The 15,632-nt window shown below is 41.2% G+C and overlaps 2 protein-coding genes across 3 annotated transcripts; both read right to left on the bottom strand.

Annotated features, from left to right (window-relative positions):
- Positions 1-163: 163 nt before the first annotated feature.
- On the bottom strand, positions 164-6,651 carry cax1 (cation/H+ exchanger protein 1). Of its 2 annotated transcripts, none has more exons than XM_026361558.1 (21): positions 6,461-6,651; positions 5,763-5,942; positions 5,261-5,440; positions 4,961-5,088; positions 4,695-4,803; positions 4,486-4,602; positions 4,335-4,396; positions 4,056-4,253; positions 3,754-3,939; positions 3,355-3,454; positions 3,026-3,167; positions 2,763-2,946; positions 2,532-2,631; positions 2,306-2,424; positions 2,016-2,053; positions 1,795-1,922; positions 1,430-1,563; positions 1,108-1,202; positions 760-838; positions 573-681; positions 164-466 (listed from the first exon to the last, which is right to left on the bottom strand). In XM_026361558.1, exons 1-21 carry the CDS (start codon positions 6,534-6,536, stop codon positions 393-395), a joined length of 2,538 nt encoding a protein of 845 aa, XP_026217343.1. In that variant the 5' UTR covers positions 6,537-6,651; the 3' UTR covers positions 164-392. The 2 variants fall into 2 exon arrangements, with proteins under 2 accessions (XP_026217343.1, XP_026217342.1); XM_026361557.1 differs by having other exon boundaries at positions 165-466; positions 4,961-5,091.
- Positions 6,652-6,780: 129 nt separating this feature from the next.
- Positions 6,781-15,175, bottom strand: smo (smoothened, frizzled class receptor). The gene is made up of 12 exons (XM_026364070.1): positions 14,268-15,175; positions 12,837-13,036; positions 12,314-12,523; positions 12,050-12,222; positions 11,676-11,895; positions 11,446-11,569; positions 11,255-11,347; positions 10,767-10,875; positions 10,231-10,416; positions 9,805-9,953; positions 9,236-9,370; positions 6,781-9,118 (listed from the first exon to the last, which is right to left on the bottom strand). Exons 1-12 carry the CDS (start codon positions 14,527-14,529, stop codon positions 8,487-8,489), a joined length of 2,493 nt encoding a protein of 830 aa, XP_026219855.1. The 5' UTR covers positions 14,530-15,175; the 3' UTR covers positions 6,781-8,486.
- Positions 15,176-15,632: the final 457 nt, after the last annotated feature.

Raw genomic sequence — 15,632 nt, 5'->3', positions numbered from 1 at the left:
ATGAAAACTAAGTCGCAGTAGTATACATTTTTTAAATTCAATTGCGTGCTTTTCTATGTAAAAGAAACAGTAGGTAGTGCAGTGTTAAAAAAATTCTTAACAATTACCTTTTATAAATTCATGCGTTTATTTTGTCCAACATAAACTACGTGTTATAGCAGTTCAGAACTAAAAAATAGAACAACAAGAACAGGGTAAATGCACTCAAAACACCATCTCCTATAATCTGTTGCTTTACAGCTCTGGTGTGGTGTTTCAAAACTCAATCCAATTCTTTATCCATCTTTTGTGCCACTGAACCCACACCACATAAAAATGAATAATTATTACTGTATTTGCATAATGGCAACATAACATTTTTGGAGCTTCAGGATTTTTTGTTCACAATCAGGTCAACAAGACTTTGGAGAAGGAGCAAAGAAGTAAAGGGCCAAAAGGATGAGATATACCACCACTAGAGCAGTGCCTGCAGACAAAACAAAGTCCATTATAATTTCAAGTACATCTACAACAATTAACAGACAATGTTTCTGTTAATACCTTCAGGCGATAATTACTTTAACATGACGTACCCTGAAAGTAGTCGCATTTTCCATCCATGAAGATGTAGTTGACCAGAATGACACTAAAGATACTGGCCCATAGATGGATATCACTAAACAGAAGCACAAATCCAACATCCTGGGAAAAAACGGTTCTCAAATTATTAAGTAAACAGAAAATAAAAAATAATGTGGAAAAATGGCAATTTTAGCTTACGAAGAATACGTTGAAGAGGATGAGCAAAGGAATCTGAATCATGCAGACCTGCACAGCAATGCAACTGCCCACTTCAAGGCTGTGAAAGCAGAAATGTATGTACAAATGCACAAACACCAATTTCTTTTCCAGCTTTGTTTGGCATTTTTATCAATTTATGAGAAATAGTACTTAAGGGACTATAAAAGTTAAACAAATCAAAATATTTACATACTGTAATTTTAAGTTTACATGTGACTAAGACACAATTTTACTTCATCATATTTTTCATGGTGCAAATTAATGCAAGAAAGTAATCAAATTTGTCTCAGTAACTTAAAATGACACTACAGTACATTATACTCATACCTCAGGCTGATGTTGTTCTGCAATGCAAACTGAACCCCATTGACAATCTCAGGAAGCTCTGGCACCATGGCCAACACTGTGACACCTATGAAGTACTGCATGAAAGCAGGGTAACCTCAGTACAAATAAACACACGGAGGGAAACCATACCTACCACACATTGCTAAGCTTTCTTTGGTGTTTCAGTACTTTTAATCTAAAGATATACTGTAGATAAGGTACTGTATCTGTAGTTCACATATACTGTACTGTATACTACATTTTTTCTGATCCCTCAACTCTTTTCTTTGCAGAAAGTAAAAAAAACAAGCATCTGAAATACCTGGGAGATGGAGTAATTGGTCAACATGGGCTCAATGTTGGTTGTGCTGAGATCAGCACAGCAGGCCATCAGCACTGTGGCAACAATAAGCACTCCAAGAGCCCTCCAGCGGGACCAGTGGACCACATGATGACCTGTTGGTAACATACATACTGAATTAACAGACAAGCTGAAGTTTACCATTTATAATTTACTCACTGATGAGGGGACTTGTTCTCCTCACATTCACCTAATTACAAGGGAAAGACAATCCAGGTAACAGGCAGTCAGTGCTGGAATTAAACAAGACTAGGTGATCAGAAGACAGCCAGCTGTGACCTCACTAGTGGGCTGGTAGATACTAGTACCCTTTTATGTGAACTAACCATGTGCATGGTCCCTGTGGTCATCGCTGATTTGGATATCATAGATGTGTGAGTGAGTCTTCAGTGTGAAGATGAGGCCGATAATATAAGCAGCTGGCAGCAGCACAGAAATTGTGTACACCAGAGGCCTGAAATTAATAATCAATATTTAAATTAAGTGCATTGGAAAAGGACAGTAATATTTTTAAATAAAACAATGTGTGTGTAGCATCTGCACTTACTCAATATGAGACAGAATCAAATGTGGGTCAGTTTGAGTCTGTTGAGATGAATGACAGTGAAAAATGAAATTCATAGAAGCTTATAAAATATATGTTATGTTAAATATCACAAAGAAAATACCCCAGATGTGAATAACACTGCTCACATCAATCTCAAGTGGCATTAATCAACCAATAAAGTGTATTCAAACTTGCTTTGCTTTGATGCTTGAACTGATCTAAAACAATAAGCTCTGAGAGCCCAATACAGAAAGCTGGAAGTTAGAGGAAATTTAGAGGAAGGAGCCCACCATGTCGTAGTGACAGCCCTTGCAGACGAAGGGTACTGTGGCGTTGCCTGAGACATTGGTGCAGTTTTCACACATTAAGTTACCAAAGGTCTTGGAGAAGAGGGTGGGGGCAAACACACCTAGGAGCAATATTATAGGTTATTATGGGTCAATTTTGAGGTTTTCTGTATCTGTTGGTGGAGGAATTATTGTTAAAATGAGTGATATGTCCAGATACCATACATACCTCCTATGGATATGAAGAGCAAAGCTGAGCTCACTCCAGCTGAACGACTGTTAAACTTTTGCTCTCTGTGTTTAATTCCCCCAACAATCATACATACACCCTGTGCAGTTGACAAACACATGAGCATGAGCATCTGTCCACAAGTTTCAGTCTCATAGCGCATGATGCAGTTACAAACGAAATCAGGATCTTCACAGAGAACTGACACATTTGTCCTTCTTAAGCACTCACAGGTATGAACAGTATACACCCAAGCAAAGTTCCAGTGAGTGCAGCTTTGACAACTTCTTCATAACATTTGTTGGCGAGACGGTGTCCCTGCAGCAGCGCTGTGATGTAGAACGTCAGCTCTGTGATGGAGCCAAAAGTAGCGTTCACCACGGCTCCCAGTGCAAAGTTACTCTGTGCCGAAATGCTGTGGGAGCACGAAAAGTAATAAAACCAACTATTACAATATACTTTCTATCAGAGGTCATACACATACTGTACTTTACCTTGCTATTCCCATGCCAATATAGTAGGATAGAGGAATGATGGAAGTGATGGCGGTGGCAAACTTGACCTCAGGACTAAAGTACTTGTGATCATAATCAGTATAGCCAATAACCAGAGTGGCCAGTACCAAGGGAAGCAGGTCTGCATAGACTTAAGGAATATAATCAGGCAGTGGACAAACCATAACACCAAATGCTAGGGGGTAAGTTGTAATTCAATAGTGTATTACATTGCAATCTAATGGTATGCTGACCCAACCTCCCTTCATTTGTCCTACAAGCTCACTACTTAGAACATTATGTTCTTTCAAACAACCAAAAAAGGATACTGAGACCAAAGATGTTGATTCCTTGGAGAGTGTATTTGTAGTAATATGCATTAAATGCTTGATAACAGCATAAGATAACTCTGGTCTTACATCCAGATATCTGGAAAAAAAATAATAAATCACTGATATTAAGTTAGAAATTCAATTCCTAAAGAAAGATGTCCACAGGGTTAACTACAGGTATCCCAAAACAATGCACAGTACACATTAAATACAAGTTAACACTAACTGAGAGTAAAGTCTTTGTAATTTGGTAGAACAAGCCATTTATGGAGAAATGTAATAGAAGATAAACACCAGTTAGATGGGTCACTGCTTCAACAGCTGGTGCTTCATCCACATGAGCAAGTGGAGCACATCAGTTACATGTAGATGAAGTGTCAGAAAATGACCACATACCTTTTCCACTGTGTGGATGTTGACATCTTCTGGTGCCATCAGAAGGACCGTGCTCAGTGTGCGAGCGTTCATCTTGGCTACAGGGATGGTGAAGACCAGCAGCCAGGAGATAATACAGACTAGGGAGTGGACCACAACCAGAACAGGATAACCCAATAACAGCCAAACATAAGTACTGATGCGACACTGCAAAGAAGCACAGAATGATTAAAATGGGTCACATATATATATATATATATATATATACTGTATATATGTAATAATATTACTGAATGTCTAATTGCACCATGTGAGTTTCCTACCCAGTGCTTTGACCTTTTCCTTGCTGGCAGTTCTGGGACAGGGATCTCAACAGGGGAAGGAAACATTGGGGAAGACACCAAAAGTGGCGCCGACTCCTTAACACTGAGCAGGTCCTTGCTGTCCTCGTTATCCCCCACTTCAGGAATAACATCAAACTTTGGAGGCTTCACACCAGATTTCATCACTAGATCACTAGACTAAAAAAGATCTACTCATTACTGTATATCCCAGCATTAACAATTCCAATAAACTGGTATAGACAGGAAAATACATATTACCTTCTCTACTAACTTTCCAAATGGCCAAAAAAAGAACCATGCCATCTTCAAACAGAGTTTGCCTGAAAACAGTACAGTGGTTCACAGTGATACTGTTCTACATTTAGGAAAATAAAATGCTCTGAGAGATGCAGCTTTATAGAATACATACCATAAGGGGCACCGAAGATTGTTAGAAACATTACAGGGCATATGACGAAGTAGATTAAAGATATCCACCATCCGAATAAAAATACATAAACTATGTTCCCAAAGGTTACCACTGAGCCTGAAAGAGAGACACAAACGACTTATTGCTCTTGTTGGAGATTAAAGTATGAAAGTTCTGTATAATTAAAGAGCAAATAGGGAGAAAAACACCTTCATGAGATTTAACAATGCTAAGGTCAGAGTGCAGCTCTTTGATGGTGTCTGACTGGTCTTCAATGGGCTTCTCCGTTACATTGCCCTTCCACTTCCTGAAGCCAAACTGGAAAAAAGTATCAGGACATGTCACACACACATACCCACATTTTGACAACTGCTAAAGAAATGTGAACCTAAAAAGCAGCAATATATTCTGAGCCAAATGCATTAAGGTAGATATTAATAAGGTGCATGGGACTCATGTCTTAGTCATGGCCTACCTTGTAGTTGTTGGCTTCCCTGTGTGCCTCCACCTCATTGTCCACTTTGACTGTAGTCTTTGTAGTTCCTTCATGCCAGCCATCTTCTCCATACCGTGACGAAGTAGACCAGCCTGAGATGGCCTGACCTCCTGGGTAGAAAAGCCAAGAAACCAGATAACTCCTGTTTTCACCATTTGATTTTTCACATCTTCACTACATCTCCAGTGTCGATGTGTGCAGCCCCAAACATTTCTTCCAATTCAAGACAAAGAAACTGTACCGGTGCATTTTAACTAGATGAAGCAGAGTTTTATTCACCTCTGTGAGGAACAGTGAGGTAACATTTTGGGACATTGTGGCAGAAGTGGCGCGCAGAAACATCCGGGGAGGATATCTCCACTGTGCCTATCTCTGGATGCTGCGGTCCAACACAAAGCCGATCAGTTTGAGACTGTCGCCGTGGAAACTGGTGGTGCTGATCATGATCCACACAATTATCTGTATAGGATAAATGGATTTAAAATGACACACAAAGTCACTTCACTAGGGGGAACGGTTGCATCCATTCATGAGAATTTCAATGCAGTATCCCCACTCTGTCACCTGCTGTCTATCAAGACTAATCATATTATTAATGACTGAACACATGGCAACAAGAAACCGCAGCACAATTTACAGTGCTTTATAATTAAAGAAGAATTCTGGTTGTATGTAGCATGTAGGCCGCATGTCGTTTGTCATAATCTGACTTTTCTGACCAAGCAGTCGCTCATTATGTCCAATAAATGATGTAGGGCTGTACATCAGGTGTCTCATTCACCTCTATGAGGAACAGTGAGGAAACATTTTGGTGTGCAGTGGCAGAAGTGGTGAGTAGAAGAATCTGGAGGGGGTGTCTCCACTGTGCCCATCTCTGGATGCTGGGAGCCAGCACAGAGCCGGTCGCTTTGAAAGTGTCGCTGTGGGAACTGGAAGTGGTGTTCAGGGTCAACACAATGTTCTGAAACACATCACGGAGAACAGAGTTAGGGGGTTTTAAAAGAGATGGAGACCATGTGTTAGAGGACAGACCGTCACAAAGTCACATTATATGCTGTATTTTAGAAAACCCATCTGCAACCATGCAACACTCCCACTAATATATGTTAAATATATACTAAAAGATGACTTCCTAATGACACAAACCACTAATTGATCAGTAGGTTTACCAAGTTGTCCTCATCACAAAGAGAGACAGAAGTCTTGCCCCTGTTTTCAGACTCCAGCTCTGTCATAGAAAACAAACCCCTACAGGAAGCCCTCTGTCTCAGGAGCAGCACAGGTGACTTTGATGAGCAGATTTACAAACAAAGCAAGCAGCAAAAGCACAAACTCAAACGCGACAAATGTTTTTAATAAGTGGCGAGACGCAAATCTGGTGCTTGGGTTTCAAAAAAGTTAATTAAACTAGAAGACAAACGCAATTTGCGACTTATTGAACGCAGCTCACCGGTAAGAAGCCAAAGGGTTTGGACTCACCTGGCGCTTCAGCCACGGATCTCCTCCGCAGGTTCTCCACACCACCTGGCATCAGTGACGACCTTTTCTGTGACATTTTGACTTTTCTACTCCCCGTGTTGCTCCTGGATCACCTGGGCCTCGAGGCTTCACCACCACCGCCAGGTCTGCGTGCGCTCGCTGCTGCTCATCACCACAGCCTGACAGCCAGCAGCCACTGAGGGGGGGCGGGGTGGAGCAGGAGGAAGACCAGAGGGATTTAAACCTGACGTTTAGAACAATATCAACATGGCAAAAAAGAAAAAGAAACAAAACAAGGGAGAATAGAAATGTAGGAATACTTTTATTTACATATAAAAACAAAAAAGTACAGCTGCACAACAAGAGTGACAGTAAACACAGACTAAACACAGAGAGGCTTCCAAAAACACAGGCGGTGGTTATTACTTTTCAAAGCATAAAAACTAATATAAAAATAATCTTCATTTAATTTCCTAATGGAGCATAAACTTTTATCAGGTGGACATAAGCTATGTTTTATTTCTGTTGCCAAACTCCTGCTTTATTGTTGAATTGATAGCAATGTGGTAACTACTACTATCATAAATACATCTGCGCTGTCTAAGAAGTCATCCACAGCAGTGTACTTCAACTTCATTTATCCACAGTGAGTGTAAAATGACAATACCGGGTGAAGTTTTGGTTAAAGTGACACCTTCTTATAGCAAACTATTCCCTTTTTGAATAAGATGTCAACAGAGGAATCACGTGATTTGATATATACTTCTGTACAAATAATATCCTTATTGAAAAATCTATAAACAGCCTATTTACAGTACACACATGAAGCAAGAGAACAAAAGACAAGTAGGAGCATTTGTTCAGATTAGAAGAAAAGTCAGCTGCAATGTAAAAGAAATACATAACACGAAAGAAGTTTAACTGGACTGACAAGAGGAGGAAACACATACGGAGCTCAGTTCAGATTGAATATATACAACAGATTAGTAAAAATTAGAAGTACTGCTGTAAAAAAATAAGCATTTAGAATTAACAGTACTATGTGAGTTGTTTTTCTGTAATATACAACGAGAACTAGATTAGAAAAAGTCAATTCAATCAATAACTGCAGTACACAAGTGTAGTTCATTGCAAAAGAAAACAAATCATATACAAATAATGACTATTAATTTGAGCTCGGTTTCTTGTAGTTATGCTATATTACCAAATTAGTTTGCTGGTGTGAAATGAACTAAAACTATTTTGAATTATAAAGTAACTTTTCACACATACACACTTCCTTTCAGTAACGCCTGGCTTCAGTCCAAGTCCCAGTGTATATTAAAATTTCTTATCAATGTTTTACCGCTTGATATTAGTTCTATAAGAGTAAGGAAGATAACAGTTAGTACAAGTACAACTTAAATGTACTTACACACAAGAAATTGTTGGCTACATAGTGGTGGAAGGAGAGTAACAGAAACTTAAAACATTAAAATATATTACATTAGACGGTTAAATAATATTTGCAAGAGGTCCGTGGTTTTATTTGAACTGTATGATTGAATGAGTCAGAAATCAAATTACACAAGCTGTAGTACTGACTTTTCTAAGATTACACCTTAAACCCTAAACATGTCGTGTCACAAAAAGTATTTAATATCTAATTCAGACAGTTAGCAGTTATGACAACATTTCTAACTGGCATCTTAATTTGACACCGGTTTCAAGCCATGTACAGTTTAGCTGCCTTGTTTGTCTCATCATGTAGTTGTCTTTGATTTTTTTTATTGGACACAAATAAAATATAAAAAAATATTTTTCATTAACTTATTCACAACATATGTTTTCACTTTATCTCTTTTCCTTAAAAAAACATAAAATAAAAAAAACAAAACTGACCAGCCTAGTTTTATCTTGACCACTTGGCACTGTTGTCTAGGTGCACCTTAGTAAGAATTTTGAAAGTATCCAGCACTTTGATAGCTTACTGTCTGTGTACCACAAAAAAAAAAAAAAACAGCCAGAATCTTTTGGAGCTTTGCTCTTAGAAGTCAGAGTCAGCATCCATAAGGTCCGCCTCCATTAAACTGGTCCGCGAGTGGATGGGTCCATAGCCAGTCCTCCGGCCAGCTGGTACCCGAGCCACATGGGCCATCCTCTCTGAAAGCCCATCGTTGAGCTCCATCTCCCCGGGGTAGCGAGAAGATCCACTGCGCTGCCAGGTGGAGGTTGAGGGGGGACAGCGTGGGCCGAGACCCAGGTCTTCTGGGCGGTCGTTGAGGGTGGGGTTGCTGAGCAGGCTGCGTCCGTAGCTGTTCCAGTTGCTGTGGTGATGCGGGTTGTAGGGCTGTCTCTCCTCACAGGTCAGAGGGTACGAGGGTTGGAACTCTGGGTAGGATCCTGGCAGGACCTCCTCCTCCATCTTTTGCTGTAGCCTCTGCTGTTCCCGTAGATTAGCAACCAGGCTTGGATGACAGGGTAGTTTGGGGAGACGGGGCACTGAGCTGCGGCCGAACTCACGCGGTTGATAAGCATGATGATCCACCACTGGGCCAGCCTCCTCCGCAGGACGGACCTCCTTCTTCCTCCTCTTCTTCTTCTTTTTCCTCTTTATCATCTCTGGTGAAATTTCAGCCTCCACCATCCACAATCTGTTCCTCTCATCTGGAGGTGGCACTGTGAAGAAAAAGAGACTGAAATCAGTGCTCAACAATCCTCTGAGAAGGAAAAGGATAAAGGGAGATGACTGTAATTCTAAAGGATTATGTCAGAATCGTGTCACCCAGCGCTCACCTGGTGTGCCAGTAGGTGTAACAGAAATGTCCTGAGGCAGGATGGCACCTCGCCTTGCCACCATCTTGGTCACATGCTGTGCCCAGGCTGATGACATGTCATTGGACGGCTCGTTGAGGTCAAAATTAATTCCAGCTATAAATGAAAAAATACAAACCACAAACTGTTTGTTTAGAGTCAAGCAGAGACTCCAAGAGAAGTCCAACATATTTTTAATGGCTTCGGCGGTGAACTGGTTCAAGATAAATAAAGTGGACTTGCAGTTTCAAATAGTTACCACAAGATGGAAGTATCCAAACATCACCAGACTTTTTCATTACTCTTGTACAGAACGTTGGTCCCTTGTGGTAGTGTAAAGTGCTTTATAAATAAAGTTGGATTCGATTTGGGTTGGACTTGGAAACTGCTGCTGTATTCGTCACCAAAGATAGTGGACAATAAAACATTCATGCAGACTTGAGCCAATATTGTCTTCTGTTGTCTGGCAACAACAAATTTATCTTGTATGTTCAAGCTTACTCAGAATGGATGACCACAATAACGTTTGATCTATCCACTGAAACACTCACCCACTGGCCCGTCATGAGACACAGTGTGCATACTGAAGGACAGCTCCTTTTCCGGGTCCTTGTGGAGTTCCTTCCTCATCGCAAATGCCTTGGCAATCATCTTGCTCTTCTTGATCCTCTTGGGTTCGTTGTCACTCTGGCCAGTAATCCTGACACAAGATAAAGGAGGTTAATGTGCATTAGATTATAGATGGGAAGGAACCGGAAACAATAATTCCAAGAGGCAGTATTTCTGTTCAAACCAAATTCCTGCACATGAAGTCAAAGACACAGTGAGCTACAAAATAATAGAGTAAAAAACATCTCATATCATACTAATATGATCTAATAAAATACAGTCTTCAGCATAAACCTGTAAAAATGAGTAACAACCAAAGAAGACTGACAAGTTTACTTGTGGTTCATGCTTATTTGACCTCTGCTTACTTGCACCAGGTGCGTTTCCAAATGAGGATTGTTGCTTTGGTCCAGACCCAGGTGCTCATAGCAATTCCTGTTCCAAACATGGAGAACAGGTTGATTTTCTCCACCATGAGGCTGGGCCGGTTCTTAATGGTGCATTCTGGGATTGGCTTGTTGGTCTGAGAGGCAATTGTCACGTTAGCTTCACATCTGTTGAAAATATCCCAGAGATGATCAGTCTCGATCGTGTGCTTCTCACATCTTCCAGCCACATGACTAATGTACATTCAAATACAGAATCTGATAAATAAGGTCTTAAATTGAGTGGGAACAGTCTCAACACATCACTTTATCAGCCTGTGTGTGTTTATTTGCAAATGGTGAACCTGAAGAAGTTGTTTTAATAGGAGTGCTGATCTAACAAGTGGTGTAGTTCTAAGGCAGGCAGGTGTACACCTTCGTTACTGAGTTGTGTAATGACAAAAGTAACTGAGTGTATAACTACAATACTTACAGCAAATCAGAAAAGGAAAAACAAAGGATGGAGGACAAATACTCACAGCACATATTCTCTGAAGCTCCTCTCCCATTCAGCCTGGTTGAAGAAATCATAGAAGTGGCAGCCGAAAGTTATGAAAACAAAGCCAAATGCGAGGAATCCAAATATACCTGAGGAGGAGAAACAGAACAATGAACTACAACGTATAAAGAAAAATCTTACTTATGAAAGAAATTAGATACATGAAGAAGAAAGAGATCAGAAATGCTTCATTCTCTGGCTTACTTGTTGATTTTTGTTGAGAATTATAAAGCTCTTTCTGTGCAGAAGGCAACTTACACTAAACACTGTAAACAAGAATTGCTGATGGGCTGGCACACTATATAGTACCATCAACAGTGTTTAAATTCCTTGTTCAGTGTGTCCAATGACATACAGAATCCCTAAATATTAGATTTTCCTCCAAATGCTTAGTTCGTCTCTTTTCCCTTCATGTTTCCAGGTCACCTGTTTTGGTAAGAAACGCTAACAACAGAGGACAGAACATACCAAGTCTCAGCATTGTCTCGTTGATTTTGCTCGCTGCTTTTTCACTCAGTAGTCCTGGGTGGTTACTCTTGATGGAAAACAAGGTCATGACCCCTACAAAAAGAGAAATACCAGTTGAAATTTAAGCTTTATGACTTGAAGGTACAACAGGACCAAACGAAGCGGCGCTGCTGCTCTACACATGTGCTCACCCCGAATGAGGAAATAGCCACCAACAACAAGCACCACTCCGATGGGTGCCAGCACAAACCCGGCACGGTATCTGTAGTTTTTGTAGCCTACAAAACAAATCCCGCTCACCGAGTCTCCATCCACCTGTGGAGGACCAGACGACACGGACTAAGTATGAAGTAAAATGTGATCAAACTGAATGAGTGAGACACACTTTTTAAATCTTCAAGGCAAATAACACCCAACACACCTCAGCGATAGCCAGGATGGCCACAGTGAGGACGAATGGGATGGACCACGTGACCATGTGGAAGTAGGAGGTTCTGCCAGACAGCGGCTGGTGGGTAGTGCCCAGGGCCTTAAAGGACGTGTGCCAGGCATAGGTGAGCATGACAAACCAAATCACACCTGACATCAAGGAGTAGTAGACGATGATGAAGATTGTGACACACGACAGTGTCTCTGATGACCTGCACGGGCAACAACAGAGGACATCGCTCACAGATTTCATTTTCTTTTTGGAAACAACTTCACACTTTTTTCAGCAACACATGAAAACAGAGATGTCACTGTGTAAAAAAAAATCTACTCTCGTGAGTGATCGATGTGAGCTGTCAGACTTACGAGGGCTCCCCAAGCCGCATAGTGTTGTCACTCTTGCACACGATCTCCTTGCGTGCTCCATCCAGGAACTGGGCCAGCCAGCCAATGCTGCCCACGAAGAAACAGGCGTTGATATAGAAGAGAATAACAGCCGGGTAGCGGTTGGAGTTCTTCCAGTCAGCAAGAAACGTGGCCTAAAACAGCGAAGTAGTGAAAGTTGGAAAAAACATTTGTACTCAAAAACCAGTACAAGTAACAGAATGATGACATTTACTCATGTCTCACCAAGGTGAAGAAGGTACAGAGGAGGGTGATGGTGCCAAAGTAAGCAATGTAGGTGTGCATGTCATTGTGCTCCTCCTCGGTGAACAGGGGGTTGTCACACTGGATCCCGCAACCCTCCACATCCTTGTACCAACTCGACTGAATGTCCGTCTTCACCAGCGGGGCTTCACATTGACCTGATGTATTAAACTTCAGCTTCTGCATCTCATTCTACACACAAAGGCACAAAGGATTTCAACTTTACTAGTGAAGAAGTTTACAAGACATTTAATGAAAACTCTGCACCTTTATGAAACTATGACGAGCAAATATATGGTAGTATTACATGATGCACAGATGCACAACTGACGCAAATGATTTTTTTGTTGACTGAATGATGAATTAAATGCACTGCCAAAATGCATTCACCTCATAAAAAAAAAAAGAGCCCTGTACTGCAAATGGCCCCCGGCCTCTGACCTGCAGTGAATAAGGCTTTTCCCTTCAGGGATCAATTGCATCATTATGTAACAAAGAAGCATACCGGACAGCCCACAGGGAATTTGTCACATTTGAGGAAACTGGGCCAGCCTCTCTCCTGGTCCACGATGCTGCACGGCCGACGTGTAGACAGACACAGGCTCTGACTGGGCAGCTCAACTCGACCGTTCTCACATTTTGGCATGTAGACAGCACAGAGCAACGGCTGAATGACCGACCAACAGCGAGGAGCGTTGCGCAAACCTAGGACACAAAGACAGTCTTAAAACATACTAAAACAGATTTGATTGTAATTGACTGACTAATTAAGATGTCCCTAATTCTCTGCCTTTTGTACTGATTTTAGCTGCTCAAATGCGAGGACATGCTGCTGCTCTTTGTCATATAAAGTAGGTAACTCAACATTTTTCAGGTTTGGACTGTTGGTCAGACAAAACAAGCAACTAGTTGTTAGAGAAATTGATCATGAAGTTTACTGGCAGTAGTGCAGCCCTGTTTTCAACCACTATATAGGCATACTGCAGCCAGTAATTGAGAATAGTCCTGATAATGTGTGATTTTGTTAAATGCTTGGACATCTAAGAAGTCACAATGTTTCCAGCAGCAACAATTTACATCAATTTACTGTATGTTTAACAAAGCAAAGCATTAATAATTCAGGTTCTGCACATTGAGGATTTGCAGCTAAGCTTCAACAAGAGCACAGCGAGGGACAGGGTACAATCCCTTCTGAGTATAGCTGTAAGTTACACAGAAGCCATATTAAACAAATACGACAAAGCAAATGAGGATCTTTAAGACAATCTAGGAGTGTTTGACACCTGGGAGGCAGTAGACTGGGACTAGCCTATGTGAAAGACCTCTTGCAGGATATCTAAAAACCTTTTAAGACCAGGACTCTCCTATTGTCCCCTTGCTGACACCTGAGAGTGAATCCTTTTGTTGCCTTTAATGGCTGTTAAGCCCTCATTTCCTGTGGAGCCTCAGTCCTCATCTCTGTCCTTGAGGTAGGAAGAGAGTACTTCCCATCACAGCTCATTATCACACCAATCAACTTTATTATCACATTAAAAACTGATCATTCATCAAACTGACACCGCAGCTTATTTATAGATGTATTTAGCCTTTTATTACTACAAATTAAAAGCATGGGCGACTTTCATTCATCATCCTGCAGGATGTTTGTGATCAATAAGTGATTTATGGTGAGTTTACAGTTTTCAATATGACTTTCTAAGTTCGTTAGTCATGTTAATATTCAATATTATCCTATAAGAGTGTTCATTAATGGATGCCTTTTATGCACTTTACCTGGCTTTTATTGTGATATATTGTAACCACTGGGATTAGGTGGATCTGTGTGTGTACTAGTACTAGTATTAGTTTTTATAGTAGTGCTAGTAGCAGTGTCTTTCTGAAGAGTTAAATGTTACAAAGCATCTTTGAGTAATTGCCTGATCACAATAAATCTTACCAGACCACATGGTCAACTTCTCAAAAGCCTCTTCTTGGGTGCTGGAGTCCTCTGCCAAGATCAGGGAAGTGTGTGTGTACGGTAAGGGCGATCCCAGACATGTGTTGTATTTAAGTGCCTCACAAGTTGTCGTTTTCTTGCAGTTGTCCTCAAATATGGTTCCGTTGGGCGATAACACAGCCCCGGAGCCTGAAAGCCAGGCTGCCCAGACGCAAAGCATCCCATAAAATCCAACAATAGGGCTCCAGCCCTGGGAAGACATCTTGGAAGAGCAAATGAACGGTGCAACTATGTGATTACTTTGTGTCCTGCTGCTTCACTGTTCTTTCTCCTCAGTAAATCCACAGAGGATGTTTTCTTCCTCAGATTTCAAACATGTTTCCAAACGCGGCATGGTGAAGAAAAGCTGCTGTGCGCTTCAAGGTCTCCTCGCACTGCTCCCAAACTTTTTTTTTGTTGTTTTTGTTTTTTATTCAGCTCTTCTCCTTGTTGGATCCTGCTGAATTCCTTCATCATCCAAACTCCCACAGCCCCTCGAACTGCACTCAAGTCTAGAAAAGAGTTATAATCAACTTACAGCCATGTAAAGGACTCATCTGAAGTCTGAAAACGACATCAGGCCGAGAAAGTTGCGGAGCTGCCCTCCCCCCCAGCTCCCAAAAAAAAAAAAAAAAAGTCCATGAAAAGTCTGGATCCCTGTAATAGGATCTCTAGCTCAGACGCACCACCCCCTTCTCCACAGCCCCCATTTTTATGCTGGCAGAGAAATAAGACAGAAATGATCCTTCTTCACTCAACGTGTCGCACTAAGTGATTTTCCGAGCGCTGAAGTGTCTGCTGACAGTTTCTGGGGCTTTGTTGTGCTCCTCAGAGTCGCAGCGCTGTCCCCGCTTGGTTTTTTTTGTCTCTGGTATGCACATGATGGGGGAGAGCCAGAGCAACAAAACCTCCCCTCCCATCCCCCCTCTGCAAGTGGAAGAATGTGCCTTATGGCACGCTTTCTCAGTTTCTCATGTGAAGGACCCCCAAAACAACATGGACCCGCATCCCAGACTCTCTGTAGTCTGTGCTGAATCCTCCATCTGCATGAGCACACCCTCAGTGCCACATTGAAGGAGGGAAGCTGAGATGTTTCTCACTTTTACTAAGCCCACCTTCAGATTTTATGGGAATTAACCAACCAATTAAACCAAAAACAGTGTTTAGGGGCTGTAATACTGCAGTTATAGCATACATATATAAAGAAAAATGTGTGTGCACATTAAATTAACTTCAGTGCAGTGTAAACAAAGATCATTGTATTATGATTTTTTTAATCATGTTTGATTAAGATCAGGCTGAGAGGTATGCAAAGAGTTATTTAGC

The sequence above is a fragment of the Anabas testudineus genome, chromosome 23 (genome assembly GCF_900324465.2).
Source record: "Anabas testudineus chromosome 23, fAnaTes1.2, whole genome shotgun sequence".
Lineage (NCBI taxonomy): Eukaryota > Metazoa > Chordata > Actinopteri > Anabantiformes > Anabantidae > Anabas > Anabas testudineus.
This window is presented reverse-complemented; position numbering and strand designations above follow the sequence as displayed.